The 14,905-nt window shown below is 43.8% G+C and overlaps 1 protein-coding gene across 1 annotated transcript in view; it reads left to right on the top strand.

The window, feature by feature from the left end:
• Window positions 1–605: 605 nt before the first annotated feature.
• OTC (ornithine transcarbamylase) overlaps window positions 606–14,905 on the top strand; it is a 264,368-nt gene continuing 250,068 nt past the window's right edge. The window contains exon 1 of the mRNA XM_069204233.1: window positions 606–785. Coding sequence (XP_069060334.1) covers window positions 715–785 — 71 coding nt within the window. The 5' untranslated portion in view covers window positions 606–714. The remainder of the gene's footprint in view (window positions 786–14,905) is intronic.

The following is a 14,905-nucleotide window of genomic DNA, read 5'->3' as shown; positions in this document are numbered from 1 at the left end:
ATGGGGGCCCAAGACTGTTAGCTGGGGACGCATAGAGGTGGAGAAATGTTGGGGAACATCATAGAGTACCATGTCACCAAAAAGGTGCCCTTTTAGTTTTTGTAGCGGAGCTACTACTGTGGACAGGACAAACATTTGTGTGCATAGTCTTATATATTTTGCTTTCTAACATGAATGACCCTCTCATGTTTGAAACATCCTTAACTGCACGAACAGCTCAGTCAGGTACAATGAGAACACAATCATGGACTAAAAAGGGCTTTTATCCTATATTTACTTTTTAGAAAGGTACAATATGGGTCTTCTTCACTGCAACATTAGGCTCAGCAGGTCACGCATTTAACTGCAAACGAACTGCCTGTTAACAGGTCATGATTACTCAAGCACAAAACCACAGAACACAGGGTCCTTGCAATAAAACACATGATGAGTATTGTGCAAATACCGGTCTGAAAAGTGTTCCAGTAAAATTTTTGGATTAGCCTAGTTGGTTTGTTTGATGCCAAAGGTAAATCCACAGCCGTCAATGTCATCAGATGGCTAACTTTTAGCAAGTGTACCCTTGCTGTTTATTTATGCAATAACCTCGCCCTAGGGCACACTGCAGTACATAGCCTTCTCCTGTTTGCATGAAGTCATCATTTAATGCTGTTCATCAAACTGCCACTCTTAAACTTAAACGCGATTACTTTTGAACGCTAAACGGACACAAAGATGTTCTGTTTGAAGACGCTCGTGGCTGTATCTTCTTTAAGTAGCAGCAGGACCATTGTTCGACATTTTCGGTAAGTCTTCGGTTTATATTTTATTTTTTTAATCTGCAGCTGCACACACGCAGCATCCAATTCTGTAGTCAAAACGTTCAAAATATATGCTCGGCTTCATCTATTTGTAATACATTGAAAAACAACTGAACACCAAATACCTCACTCTACCATTACATCCCCTTCTATATAGATTAACAACATACAGAGTATTCCTCTTGTCGCTTTTTTTTAAACTTTGATCCCCAAGACTGATTGACATGCATACACATTTTCAACAGTCAGAATCAATAGCACAGAAAAAAAGACAAAAAAACAAAAGAAAGCATTGTCAAAGGCAATTGGCCTGGCTTTCATGCAGTAAAGCAAACACTGGCTTGCACTCTTGCTGTATGCAGGTAATGTTGGTGGTGGTTTTAATGATTGTAACGGTAGTAATAATGGTTATGATATTCATAGTGGTTTTTCACATGGTGGTAATGGTAATCATGGTGGTAGTAAATGTGGTGGTGGGAACAGCTCACACTTGAGTCCTGACAAAATAATTGAAAATGCAATTGCAGTAAAAAGAAATATAGATAAGGAAAGCTTTCTATATGAAGTGCATGTATGTAAGAGATACATAATTAAATATGTGAAGATTTAGTGTATTTTTTAAATGTAAAATATTTCCTCATGCATTTCAATGCAAGCAACTTATAGGAGGTGGAATGATACACCAAACAGCATATTGCACACGGTGACGGAGTGATACTGCTCCTCACTTGTGGATTTGATTGTCTTGTCTCCTAGGCAGACTTTTGTAACTGCCAAAACCTATTTTTTCCATCTTACTCTTCCATTGTTTAGAAACTAAGGGCCAGAGATATCAAAGCTTTTTGCATTCGCAAACAGTGCGAATGCCCGTTTGCGAATGCAAAAAGCCATTTCAGAAAGTATCTAAGGCATTCTGAAAGCAATTTTAAGGAATCGCTAAAATAGTGATTCCTTAAAATTGCGACCCTGTTTAGAGAGTAAATAAGAAATTGCAAATAAGGACTCCTTATTTGTGATTTCTAAAGCACATGTAAGAAGCAATTCCTAAATGCGAATTGGGCATTTAGGAATTGCTATTTACCACCATTGGTGGTAACCATGTGCACATTTTAAAAATGCATTTAAAATGATTTTTTTAAATTTACATGTAAAGCACACATGCCCTTTTGGCATGTGTGTACCTTACATGTTGTGAAATTTTTTTTTGGGGTGCAGCAGAGGGGGCCTTAGGCCCCCAGCATCCTGGGGTGTTGCATTTCCAAAAAATAGCGATTTCCAGTTAAGAAATCGCAATTTTGGAACTGCAAAAAATTCGCATATATGGGCCTACAGGCACATAGGTGCGAATGGGGCCGGTATCGCAATTTGCGATTCGGTAATAGCATTTGCGATTTTTAAGAAATCGCTATTACCGTACTGCAAATGTGATACATTTCATTTTGCGAATCAGAAATAGCGATTTCTTAAAAATCGCTATTTCCGAATCGCAAAAGGCATTCTTGGTACATCTGGCCCCAATTATCTGTGCAACTTTCAGTATTCATTTGATCTGGGGTTTACCTTTTTTTTCTCTACCCCAGCAATTTATTTTTTGTTTACTTCTCTCTTCCATTTCATCCCTGTCATAAAATTAATTTTAACCTGGTTTCACATTTTGTAACTATGTGCTATGTTCTTAAAAAGTGTTAAATTAGGTGTCTGCAGCCGTTATAAAATCAGTTTGTGTGCGTGGCTTAATGGCATTTGGTGGGCAAATGTTATGTATTACGTTTTTGTAATTTGTATGCCTGTTGAAGTGTCTGACATACAGGAATTTGATGGCATTAGTGAATCAGTATACCGAATCTCGGTCGTGGATGTACAGGGCTGCAGTATTTGCAGGTGCTGAGAACATTTATTCGTAGTCACAACTTCGTTGCTTTCCCGTTTTTACTTAATTCACTGAGATATTATATTTTATGCATGAGTCTAAATATGGGGTGACAATGCATATTGTGTGATTTTATGTTTAGGGTTGATAATAAACCACGGGAACGTAGGCCAAGTTTTTAGTACATACCCACATAAGGCCAATATTGTATTATTGCAAACTTATTACCCATTTCATATTGCATCTAAGGACAATTGCAGCTTATAGAAGTTTATATCTCAAAGAAATATAATACTGGAGGTCAATTGAATAATTAAGGTCACCAGAAGGTCAGAAAGAATATAATTGTTGGTATTCAATTCTCACGCTCCCAATATTTCCTTTGTACAATACATAGCACAGTTGTTGCTGGGTTTTAATTGTGAAGCACAAAAACGTAAGTCATATGTAGAGAGAGAACTATAAAATGAAATCCCAACTTATTTCGCTTGAATAGGACAATGGGATTAAATAATGTTAGAGACTTAAATAGAAGTTTAATATAAAGAAAAAATATACTGTTGTACTGGACAAGAAAAACAAATAATACAAAATTATAGCACAGAGTTGCAAAATATAACAATAGCTTTGACCATAGATATACCATATAAATCTGTTGGCAGCTAAAATAAATCATGTACCTGAAGATCTGGGGCCTGATTTAGAATTTGGTGGAAAGGGTACCCCTTTACAACGGCGATGGAGTAACCTCTCTGTCAAACTAAAGATCTATCCATCTGCCTCATTTAGAATGGGCAGAACTTAAGTCTGCCAGTAAGAGACTACTCCGTCTCCAATGGCCCTATGGAGTAAGGGCTATCAGTGGTTCAGCTATTTGTCTTCTCACCCTACTTAAAGTGGGTAGACACATGGCCAGTGTTTTGCTTTCTCACTCCACCATTCTAAAAGTGGCAATCCGTGAAAGTAAGAACATTTTAATGATCCCAGTGCGTGAAATCGCATGGTCAGAAGGTCATTGCTTTTTTATTTTCAAAAAGAAAACCCACCTTGGGATTTTACATTTGAAAATTAAAAGAAGCTATTGAAAGTATGCCATATGCACCATCACATTGAGGGAGCCACACAGCACACTTTCAATGCGTTGACAGGAATCACCATCTCAGTGGTCCCTGCTAGTGTAAGAGATGTTTACCGGGCTGGTGGACATCTCTAAATCTGGAGTCCGGTTACTGCGTTGGGGCGACAGAGTATTTCACTCTGTCACCTTAGCAAAAAAAATACCATACTCTGCAATTTAAATCACCCCCTAAATGTAATATAGATTTGCTTGCTGAAAATATAAGGAAATTAAAGACTTTATTAGTGAAAGGAAGTGATTTATGTACTAGCAAAGGATTCACAACTGATATAGTCATATAAAATAACATCAGATACACAGGATATTTAAATAACTATTTCGCAGTCGTTATCCCATAATTTAGCAATTACAAGACATTCATATTATAAATGTTGTTCTAAAGGATAGTTGTGGAGAGTGTGTACAGTTTTATAGCTGTGTCTCCAATGGTGAACTACCAATGAACAGCTAATTGAACAAAATGATCAGTAATGATGTAAGCAATGGCCTCAAAAATGACGTCTGTGGAAAAATTGTCACCTTAATCATATGCCTATTCTAACAAAGGGAGCAGATTACTGGAATCCAATTTGTGAGACATTTGTAAATATCTGTAGACCATAATTCAGATGATATAAACCTTTCATGTTTCCTGCCACCACCTGATCCCCAAACACCTCTCTAGCGCCTTAAACACATGGGGTCTCATTATGTGTTTGGCGGTCTGACGGTACGACCGCTGCAGTGGCGGCCGCCAAAAGACCGCCATGTTGGTGGTAACCCGACTGCCATATTAAGAGTTACATTAAGAAGTCTGCCAAAAAACAGACACGTTTCTGAAACCGCCAGGACACTGGAGAATGGAAAAGAGGCGGTTCCACCACCAGCACCACCATCCCGACATAAATTCACTGATCAGATTACGATCCACAAATCACAACAACGGTTCTTCCTTGGTGGAAAACCATTGGTGGTCTCAACTCACATCACAATGAACACAGCATGACATTGGATAGTTTGAATACCCTACACCTGACACACATCCAAACACCCAACACACCTACACACTGTACTATATAACACACCCCTACACAACCCACAATTCTTTGCAACCTGAACGCCACACACAGCCACAGACAAGTTAAATCGTTCACAGATATAGAAAACCAACATTAGGCATCCACATACATTTTATTTCACTGTGCAGACATCACACAGCTGCACAACATACATAACACACATTTTACTACCACACACAATCCACAACAACCATCACCCACTCACATCACAGCACCTACACCTCACCATTTACCTTTTTCTCCAGCCTCTTCCTTTGAACACTACCACACCATCTTTACCACCACTACCACGTCCCCACAAAAACACCCACGTTTCACGGATGATGAGTGAGGGTCATGGTGGATGAAATTGCCTGGGTAGAGCCACACCTGTTTGGAGCACAGGTCCAACAAACATCAATTGCCAGGAAAATGGAGTTGTGACAAAGAATAGTCAACAGGGTCAATTCTGTAGGCAGCTATCCAAGCACAAGGGAGGACATCAGGAAGAGGTGGAATGACCTCAGGGGGGAGGTACGTTCCATGGTATCCAGGCACCAGCACGTGGGACTCAAGACTGATGGTGGGCCCCCACCTCCTCCCCCTACTTCCATATCTTGGGAGGAGAAGGTCTTGGAGATACAGCATCCTGAGGGCCTGACTGGAATACCTGGGGGAGTGGAGTCAGGTAAGTCAACACAAAATCCATGTCACCCAATTGTCATGTCTTGCATGCCCCCTCACCACCTTAACCAACCCCAATTCACATACCACCCACTACACCTCTGTCCAAATGTTCCAGCACCCCTCTCTGGCATGCCACACTAAACTCACCTGGCTCCACAGCCCTTGGAAATGGAATCTGAAGTACTGGCAACTCATAGCACTACTATTCCCAGAATGCAATATCCCACCAGTTTGAAAATCTGAACAGTGCACCATATGTGAGATGTCATGCATGTGAAACTAACTACCAATCTAACCCATTTTGACTGTGCAAGTGTGAAACAGTTTATGCCAATGACAGCAATGCAATGGCCCACTCCCACTATCATCACAAGCAAAACACAGCTATAGCTGAGTGCACAATCACAATGCTCTTGGAATAAAAATTCCTAAGATTGAAATATACCCACCGGGGGTTGGAAATCTAGATGCCAAAGTGGATGCACATGCAGTACATCCAGTTACAGGTCAATGTCTATTACTTACTCCCATATTGTGTCACTACTCTACACCATTGTGCATTGTACACCTCTTTTTGTGTGCCATGTTACATGTCAGCCACTTCATTAGGCAACAAAGATGAATACTCATGTAAATAATCAGACAACATAAGATGGTATCAGCAGTCCAGTCACTACCAACATAGTTTAACAGCTACAAGCATGGTGTTTAGTATTGAAATTACACAGTCTCATGTTGTACCAAGCAAGATTGTGCAGCAGCTGCCATTGTCATTTCTGTTGATCATGGTAAGGCACTGTCTGCAACTCACACAACATCAATAATAGCCTAAATGTAACAGCAACTCTGTGTTCCACTTCTCCCATAGGTAACCTTGCCAATTTCACCATGGACAGGATACCCGAGACTGCCACAACCCCTCTGGGTGAAGGCCCCAGTGAGGACAGCACCTCTGGTTGTGTGGACACTGAAGAGGAAGCTGTCCCATCTGGGACACCTGGTCAGTCAACAACTGTCAGCTTCACCCTGCCCATTCTGAATCCTCCCAGCCCTGTTGCATCTACATTACAGGCAACCATTCACCCCCAACCTGTGTCTAAAGGACTATTGTGTGCCCCACAGTACAGGTATCTGAGTCTCATCTTGACACCCCTGAAAATGATGGTCCTGCCCCCACTGGGAGTGAGCACACTGTGCCAGGGGCACAGGCACGTGGGGTAGGGTGCGTGGGAGGGATGGTGTTGGCTAGACGATGGGGGCTCAAAGGGACAATACTGACCAGGAAACCATCTCCCAGGTCTTGGGAGCCTACAAAATTTCCCAAGGCATGATGGGCCAGGTAATCACCATGATCTGGGAAATCCAACAGCTGCAGAGGGACCCCCACCAGGAAGTCATGCAGCAGTGGCAGGCACAAAATGCCTGCCTGGCTTCCATTGCTGGGATGCTGAGGGACATCAACACTATCCTGAGTAGGTCTGTAGCACAACATCAGGCCTCTTCCACTAGTAATGACTCTCCAGGCCCTTCAACATCTGTGGCTGCTAGTGGAATTGAGGCCCTGCCAGGGGAAGGACATGACTTAGACACCCCACCCTCTGTAGCAGAGGACCCCCCCCCCTGCAAACGTGGACATCCACCCAGACATCCAGGAGGAGCAAATGCCAAGACCAAACCCACTGCCATGAAGTGAACCTCTCCTGACCTGTTCCCCTTGTGTGCCACAGATACACACTGTTGATTCTTCTGAAACCAATCTCCATTTTCCCATGTTAGAAGGACACTGTGGGGGTGATTCTAATTCTGGCGGGCGGCGGAGGCCGCCCGCCAGAATTCCGCCCCCATAATACCGCTCCGCGGTCAGAAGACCGCGGAGGGTATTATGAGTTTTTCCCTGGGCTGGCGGGCGGTCTCCAAAAGACCGCCCGCCAGCCCAGGGAAAAACTCCCTTCCCACGAGGATGCCGGCTCTTAATCGAGCCGGCGGAGTGGGAAGGTGCGACGGGTGCAGTAGCACCCGTCGCGTATTTCAGTGTCTGCAAGGCAGACACTGAAATACCTTGCGGGGCCCTCTTACGGGGGCCCCTGCCGTGCCCATGCCATTGGCATGGGCACGGCAGGGGCCCCCAGGGGCCCCGCGACCCCCCCTACCGCCATCCTGTTCATGGCGGCTTTCCCGCCATGAACAGGATGGCGGTAGGGGGGGTCAGAATCCCCCATGGCGGCGCAGCAAGCTGCGCCGCCATGGGGGATTCTGAGGGCAGCGGTAAACTGGCGGGAGACCGCCGGTTTACTCTTTCTGACCGCGGCCAAAGCGCCGTGGTCAGAATGCCCTGCGGGGCACCGCCGGCCTGTCGGCGGTGCTCCCGCCGACCCTCGCCCCGGCGGTCGAAGACCGCCGGGGTTAGAATCAGCCCCTGTGTATCTTAATAGTGTAGCAGCTACCCTCATGATTCCCGCCACCATGACAGAACCCTTCAATGTTTATATTGTGTTTTTGTAAGTTACTAGTCACACATATTGTTTTACTGTTCACAAAAAATCACACTTGAACACAGGTCCTGTGTATGTGTCATTCATCAACCATGTACAACTGTGGTGCATGGCAACTCTGCTATCAATATGTCCCTCTGTATTGTACATCCTATGTTATGGACATCACACATGGACTCTATCAGCAGGAGCAGTTGCATGCTACATCTACACACAGTTACTTGTAGACATGCACATAGAGTATAACTGATAGTAACCTCAGGACATTTGCTAAGGTGTCAGGTACTGCTAAACCACAGGATACAGAAGTTAGGGACATCAGTCTTTCTACAAGCCAAACGGCATACAGATTGGTCCTTTGTATCACCTGGTAAAGCCTTATCCCATAACCATACCATAGCTTCCTAATATTCCTACCCCATGGTACAGACAGATTTCAGTACTGATGTCCCCAGTCCGGGGATCTTTCACTTACATTGGTCACATACCTGTAGACTTGCCTCTAGTAGAGGAGGCCTCCTCCTGATCTGTCCAGGCAGAAAAATCTTCCCTTCAGGAGCCCAAAAGTCTGCTCCATGACACTCCTTGTCCTTCCTTGGGCCTCATTGTATCAGGCTTCCCCTGGCGTGGGTGGGTGCCTCACTGGTGGCAACAACCAAGGACGGTTAGGATAGCCAGAGTCACCTGTAAGCAAATAGGTAGAAATACACAAATATATATTGAGGACATGCACAATTGTGATAGCAGGACATAAACTTTGCAAACATACATGTCAAATCTGACTTACCAACCAGCCAGGCCCTATCTGTGTTGAGTTGCCATCAGCAGCGGGATATTGCTGTTCCGCATGATGAAGGAATCATAGACTGACACTGGTCTGCCAAATACGCAATTTGAACGTTGATGGCATGCTAGTTTTTCCTGTTACAATACACCTGTTCATTGGCACTTGGAGGAAGCAAGGCTAAGCGGGTGTCATCTATGGCTCCAACCACATGTGGAATGTGTCCCATTGCATAAAACTCTGCCTTTACATAGGCCAATTCCACATCTTGGGGAAACCTGATGTAGCTGTCCAGTTGTTTCAACAATCCTGACAAGTACAATCTTCAAAACCAGACTGAACATGTGCTGAGATATCCCTGCAGTTATGGCCACTGTACTCTGAAAGGACCCAGTGGCCAGAAAGTGTAGCACTGACATCACTTGAACAGTGGGAGGTATGCTATAAGGACTGCGAATGGCAGGCATAAGATCAGGCTCCAACTGATCACAAAGATCCATTATTGAATGCCTATTCAGACAATATGTCTGGGTAGTATGTCTCTCTCTCATGGTATGCAGGTCTACTAGCTGGCGCTACACTGGAGGTTGTCTTCCTCTCCTCATGCAAGGGTAACTATGTGGAAAAATATAAAATTTGTATGTGACATGAACAATGCACACATAATGAACATGTAAATATACAACTCACACAGATCTACAATCGAGGTTGGTTACAACATCTGACATCTACAGGACTGACTATATAGCCAGACTATATGTTGTCAAAGGTCCACCCATGAACAACAGAGGAGCAAACCTATAAAAGAGGCTTGTTACAGGCAGCCACAATTAATGTTCAATAGGCTCCACATAGGAGCAGCAGAAGAGCAACCTACAATGAATACTGATTACAGACAGCAGGATAAATAGTTTATAACGTTTGCACAGGACAGAGAAGTAACTAACGGCATGCACTGGTTACAGGTAGCCTGAATATATGTTACATACATTCCACCCTGCAGTAGAGGACTAGCTCACAGGCATGCACCAGAGATAGGCAGCCATGGTAAGCGTTTCATAGGGCACACTTAGGAGAAAAAGACGAGCAACCCTCCCTCAGTACTCCAGTGGATACAGTGAGCCATGACATGTGCACAGTGGGGACAATCGATGAGCAACTTTGTATGATGCATTTATGAGAGCAATAGTGTTGGAAGTAGGTTAAATGAATTGAAGAATAGTTGTTAAGGGTGTGATAAATATAAGCAAAGCGGAAGTCTGGAATGAATGTGCGAGTGAGGATGAAATTAAAGATGAGCAGATAGGGTAATTAGATGTTTCAGTGTCATTGGGACACCACTTTTCCATTCCTGGACTTTGTTTTTACATAGCAATGCATGCTGGGAGTTGTAGTCTTTAGTTCATTGTAATTGATCAATACATTTGATTACAATGATGTATAAAATCACAGTCTTGGAATGGAAGGATGGTGTCCCGGTTACATGGAGCCATTTTGTCATCTTACGTGTGAAGAAATTCTCGCAGAAAGAACATTGTGAAAAAAATATGTTCAAAAAGTGTATTTAACAGCATAAATTTCAATAACCCTTATGAGAAACAAGCAAAAAGATTCCCAGGCAAAGTACACAGTGGTCTTTGTTTTACAAAAGTCCTACTACCCCAACCAAGAACATATCCACATATACAAGTTATCTCTACCTCTTAAAATTAATCAGCTGTTAATGGAAGGAGGGAGAAAAGAAAGGTGGACAGCAGTCAAGGATGGAAGAAGGGGACTGAAGAAAGGGGATGAGGAGCAGAGCATGACGAAGACAAAGAGTGGATACAAAGATGAGAGGAAATGAGGCAGGAAAAGATAAGGAACGTATGGAACTACTGTGGATGGAAGAACAGTAAGGAAATGTGGGAGCAGTGTCATTTTAAGAATTTTGGGGAAACGTTTTCATGGACCCCGTATGCAACAAGTCTGAATTGATTTGGCAATTTTTGGGTAATTCAAGCCTACATGATGCCAAGCAAAGCTAAATTATATGTTGAACTTTGAAAGGGTCCAACAAAAACAGTTCAATAGGTCTTGCCTGGGACCTCTTAAAATGACACTGCATAGAGAAAAGGGAAGAGGTAGGCAAAGGGGAGACATGGTTAAATAGAAAAATAGAAAAGACAGAGATCAAACCAATACAAGATATACTTTCCCAGGGAGCCCCTTTTGAACTGAGTGTCCTGGGCAATTTTTAACTTTGTCAATGCCTTAAAAGATCTCTGTGTGAGAGGAAGAGAGCAGACAAGGAAGAGAAACAGCTGACAAAGTATGGAGAGAGAAGGGAAAGAAGACAGAAGGGCTCCAAACTAAGAAGGGATACAAGGAAAGATAAAGACAGGACAAAGGAAGAGAGGAGGCAAGGAAGAAAGTGGAACAAATAGAGTGGAGGCATGTTTTGGAGAGAGGACAAGGATGAGAAATGGAACCCATGTAAGATAAGCAATGGCAAAGCCAAGAGTTATGGGTTTAGTCAGGAGTGGCTCCTCCATGAGAGTGAAGGAGCATCGCGCTGCAGGAGAAAAGCTGAAAAATAAAATGGTGATAAGGTTTAGTTATTACCATCTTATTTTGCAGCTACCCATCCTGAACTGAGTGTCTGGAAGGGGCGGGGCAATTGCTGCTGAGTGACGGCAGGGAGATGTGCACTATGTTTAAAGTGTGCATGTCCCTTTGGCCGGCCATCTTGTGACGGCCAGCCTGACATCCACACTTTAAACTTCCCTCACACAGCTGTCTGAAGAGCACTGAGAGAGGCCGCTCCCTCCGATTCCGATGCTACTCTCAAGAGAGCAGTGCCAGGATTGGGTAGTGCAGCTTCCTGGGTATGGAGCTTCAAGGACAGAATACACCGGAGCGAGGAGGATGTTGTAGCAAGCCAGTAAGGTAAGTGCCTTTTTTTTATTATTATATTAACTCCACCCGTATTTTGCCCACCCCCCCACTCTAAATGCATGGTAGCCGCCACTGGGTTTAATGTGCCAATGTAGTCAGCAGTAGCATATTAGAGTGACACACACAGGAGAGAGTAGCATAAGCAGAGTGGATAATGGTTATAAACTAGCCCCTCATAAAAGTAAATTCACGTGCTTATGTGGAGGTGAAAGGAAATGCCTAAACATCATTAGGTGAGAGATGAATACCTGACTAAGCTGAAACAAGATGTGATTGATAGTGTCAAGGCAATGAGTGAAAGAGGCTGACCCAAGAAAGATAGTGGTTTACACAGGCAGATTCAAAACCCACTCTGTGTACATTGTTTCCTTCACGAACATGTTGTCAAAACCCAGACCTAAGAAAAGGAAATGGCAGGAAAAGAGGAGTCAAGGGAGACAGAGAAGACACCGAAGGTAGAAAGGTGATAAAAGAAGAGAGTGACAAAGAAATGGAGGGAGGGACCGAGAAAGGAAGTCAGAAGACAAGACATGAGGGATGGCACCTGCAAAAATAAGCAGGAACATGTACATAAGAGAAGAGGCCAAGAAGGAAGAGAAAAAGTAAAATAGGTTGAAAAGACAGGCGATACATGAAAGGCACAAAACAGGCAAGGAAGGAGAAAGATGGGACGAGAGATGGAGGGACCAGCCACAGAAGTGAGAGGGCAGACAAGGAAGCAATACATATATGTGACAGACCTGTAAACTGAAGGTTAAAGAGATATTTTTTCTGCAAGGGTATTAATCCACTAAGATATTTTACGGAGCCAGTCAACTGTGAAATACAGACGATACAAATGGCTAGAGCAGGAACATTAGCCTGCTAAACTGTGCCACTTGGGTTCTAACATACGACAAAGATTTACAAAGATTTACTCTCATTTGGCTGCCACTCATTAGGAGAAGTTTCCATCAGAACTAAATATTTAAATAATATACTTTTCTACCTGATCTTCTGTGCAATTATTTTCCAAAGCTGCTAGGTAGTGTCAAGTCATGTGGGCAAAAGCAGTATCAAGACATAAGGTCAGTTTTCAGCAATGTTTAAATTAGGGGAAAATTCCAACAATTTTCCCATCAGGGACCCTCCAAACCCGCCACCTCTCGGCTGAGGCAAGACTAGAACCTGAGACCCTGCAGAAAGGAGCAGGTGGTCTACCACTACAGACTACTACCCTCTCCTCTTTGTTCCCGGCAAGGAGAACTGCAAGGGAAATATTACTATTAATGCTCAAACCTGAATAATAAACGTGTATGCGCTGAAGCTAGGGAGTGGTGCTACACTGACTGGTCACTGGGTAGTCAAGCCTGTAGATAGGCTGAACCCGTGGACGGTGGCGTAGCCAAGGGGTCCCTCGCATTCGGTCGGGCCTATTCAGAACTGGGCAGGGGAGGGAGATAGCAGCATAAAAAGCAGGTGAGAAAACAGGGTGAGCCTGGGCAGGAGAGAAAGTACCTGATTATTATTTTTTGGTAGGCTCCATTCTTTTGAGTCTATAGCCAGTCCTCAAGCTCTGTGGCCTGTGGGCAAATATACTTGAGTCTAGCTCTGCTCCATGTCACAGTCCTGGCTTCCAGTGTGCGTGACTGACTGTGGTATCTCACTGATTTCTACAAAATCCCCCCAAAGCAGCTACTGCATTGCTTCTGGCTTCGTTAGGGCGAGAGGCCGGTTTGGCGAAGAGAGTCTAGGGAGGAAAGCATACACTGGCAACTGCTGACTTCCCACCCTGAACGTCAGGGAGCCTGAAGGACTTTGTAATGCTGCAAAGTGCCTGACCAAAAGGAAATGGCACATCCCTTGTGGTTGGCATCTTCGACCATATCGAGGTCTCCAGCAAAATGTGAACCCTCACTGTTGGTCAACCTTCAATAATTTTTGGTTGGGTCAAGAAGAGTCAGGGAGTCTATGCCGCAGCACCAAGTCTTATCCTGTGACAAGTGGGCTCCCCCATTTAACAAGACTGCAGCTTCTGAAGTTAGCTGAGACAGAAATAGACCTCTAGCACACCAGGCCTGCAATAATTTGAAACCTAGTTCAGAACACTGTGCACCAAGCCAGAACTAGCTGTGGGCGCAGCTCCTGCCTGTCAGACTCCATTCAGCCCCTCCTGTCTGTCTGAGAGAAAATGCTTCCTTGATCCACCTTATCCAATTAACTAAAGAAGGATGTCCTGGCTCCACCCTGGACTTGTAATTCCGTGCCTGAAAGCAGGTGTTTACTGGGGTGGTGAAATACAGCCCTGCCCCAGTAATGATGCAACTATCCTAGCTTCAGACTTAAGGGTAAATATTGTGTCATACCGGCAGGCACATGGCCAGTTTTCCTCAGAGGCTGCTCCTATCATTCTTCTCCTTGTTTCTACTCCCATGCTTGGTAGGGTACTGCCCCTTATGACCATCCATGCCTGCCACTCCTGGGTATAAGAGGAAAGTCAAAAGGCATTTCAAAACTTCACACAATTTGGGTATTCAGTCTGACAGACAAACACAAGAATTTTCAAAGAGAGGTGGGTAGGTATCAAGATTTAACAAAAAAACACAGAAAGTGCATACTACATATGGATCATTACTATTACGTTGTTGTTATATCCCACTGATCACTTGCTATACCTCGACTCTTCACATAGTGGTGTGCACTTTTACCAATTTGTACCAAACTCTGGGTTCCTTTGGCTGGATACTATTTAAAATTATGGTGTTAAGTGGATCATGCTTGAGGCTGCAACTCGAGTCACTTCACCACATGAACTGCTGTCATTGCTTACATTAAAAGTGCAATTCACCAGATGCCAGGCCATCTCCTTGTCTCTGCTTGCACTGAATCTTCACTGGTCGCTGAAATTGCGCAGGGCCCATCTTCAGTGGCAGGGCTTTTTCACCATTATTTTTGTTGTAGTAAGGAAACTAGGAAACTCAAGTGAGCAAAAACCTTAGAGAAAATGTAGTTTCATAATTATTTGTATGTGAGTTTTTATCACTAGTTGAAGTGCATTAAAAAAGTGTGGGAACTATGATGCAGCATGCAGTGGAGGCGGGGTGGGCGAGCATTGGGGTGTGGTCAAAGGTGTGGTTAAAAAAACAAATATTCTGTAACTTTTTTTGGTCTTTCAACTTCA

The sequence above is a fragment of the Pleurodeles waltl genome, chromosome 8 (assembly GCF_031143425.1).
Source record: "Pleurodeles waltl isolate 20211129_DDA chromosome 8, aPleWal1.hap1.20221129, whole genome shotgun sequence".
In the NCBI taxonomy this organism is placed as follows: domain Eukaryota; kingdom Metazoa; phylum Chordata; class Amphibia; order Caudata; family Salamandridae; genus Pleurodeles; species Pleurodeles waltl.
The sequence above is the reverse complement of the archived record's forward strand: the minus strand, read 5'-3'. Positions and strand labels throughout refer to the sequence as shown.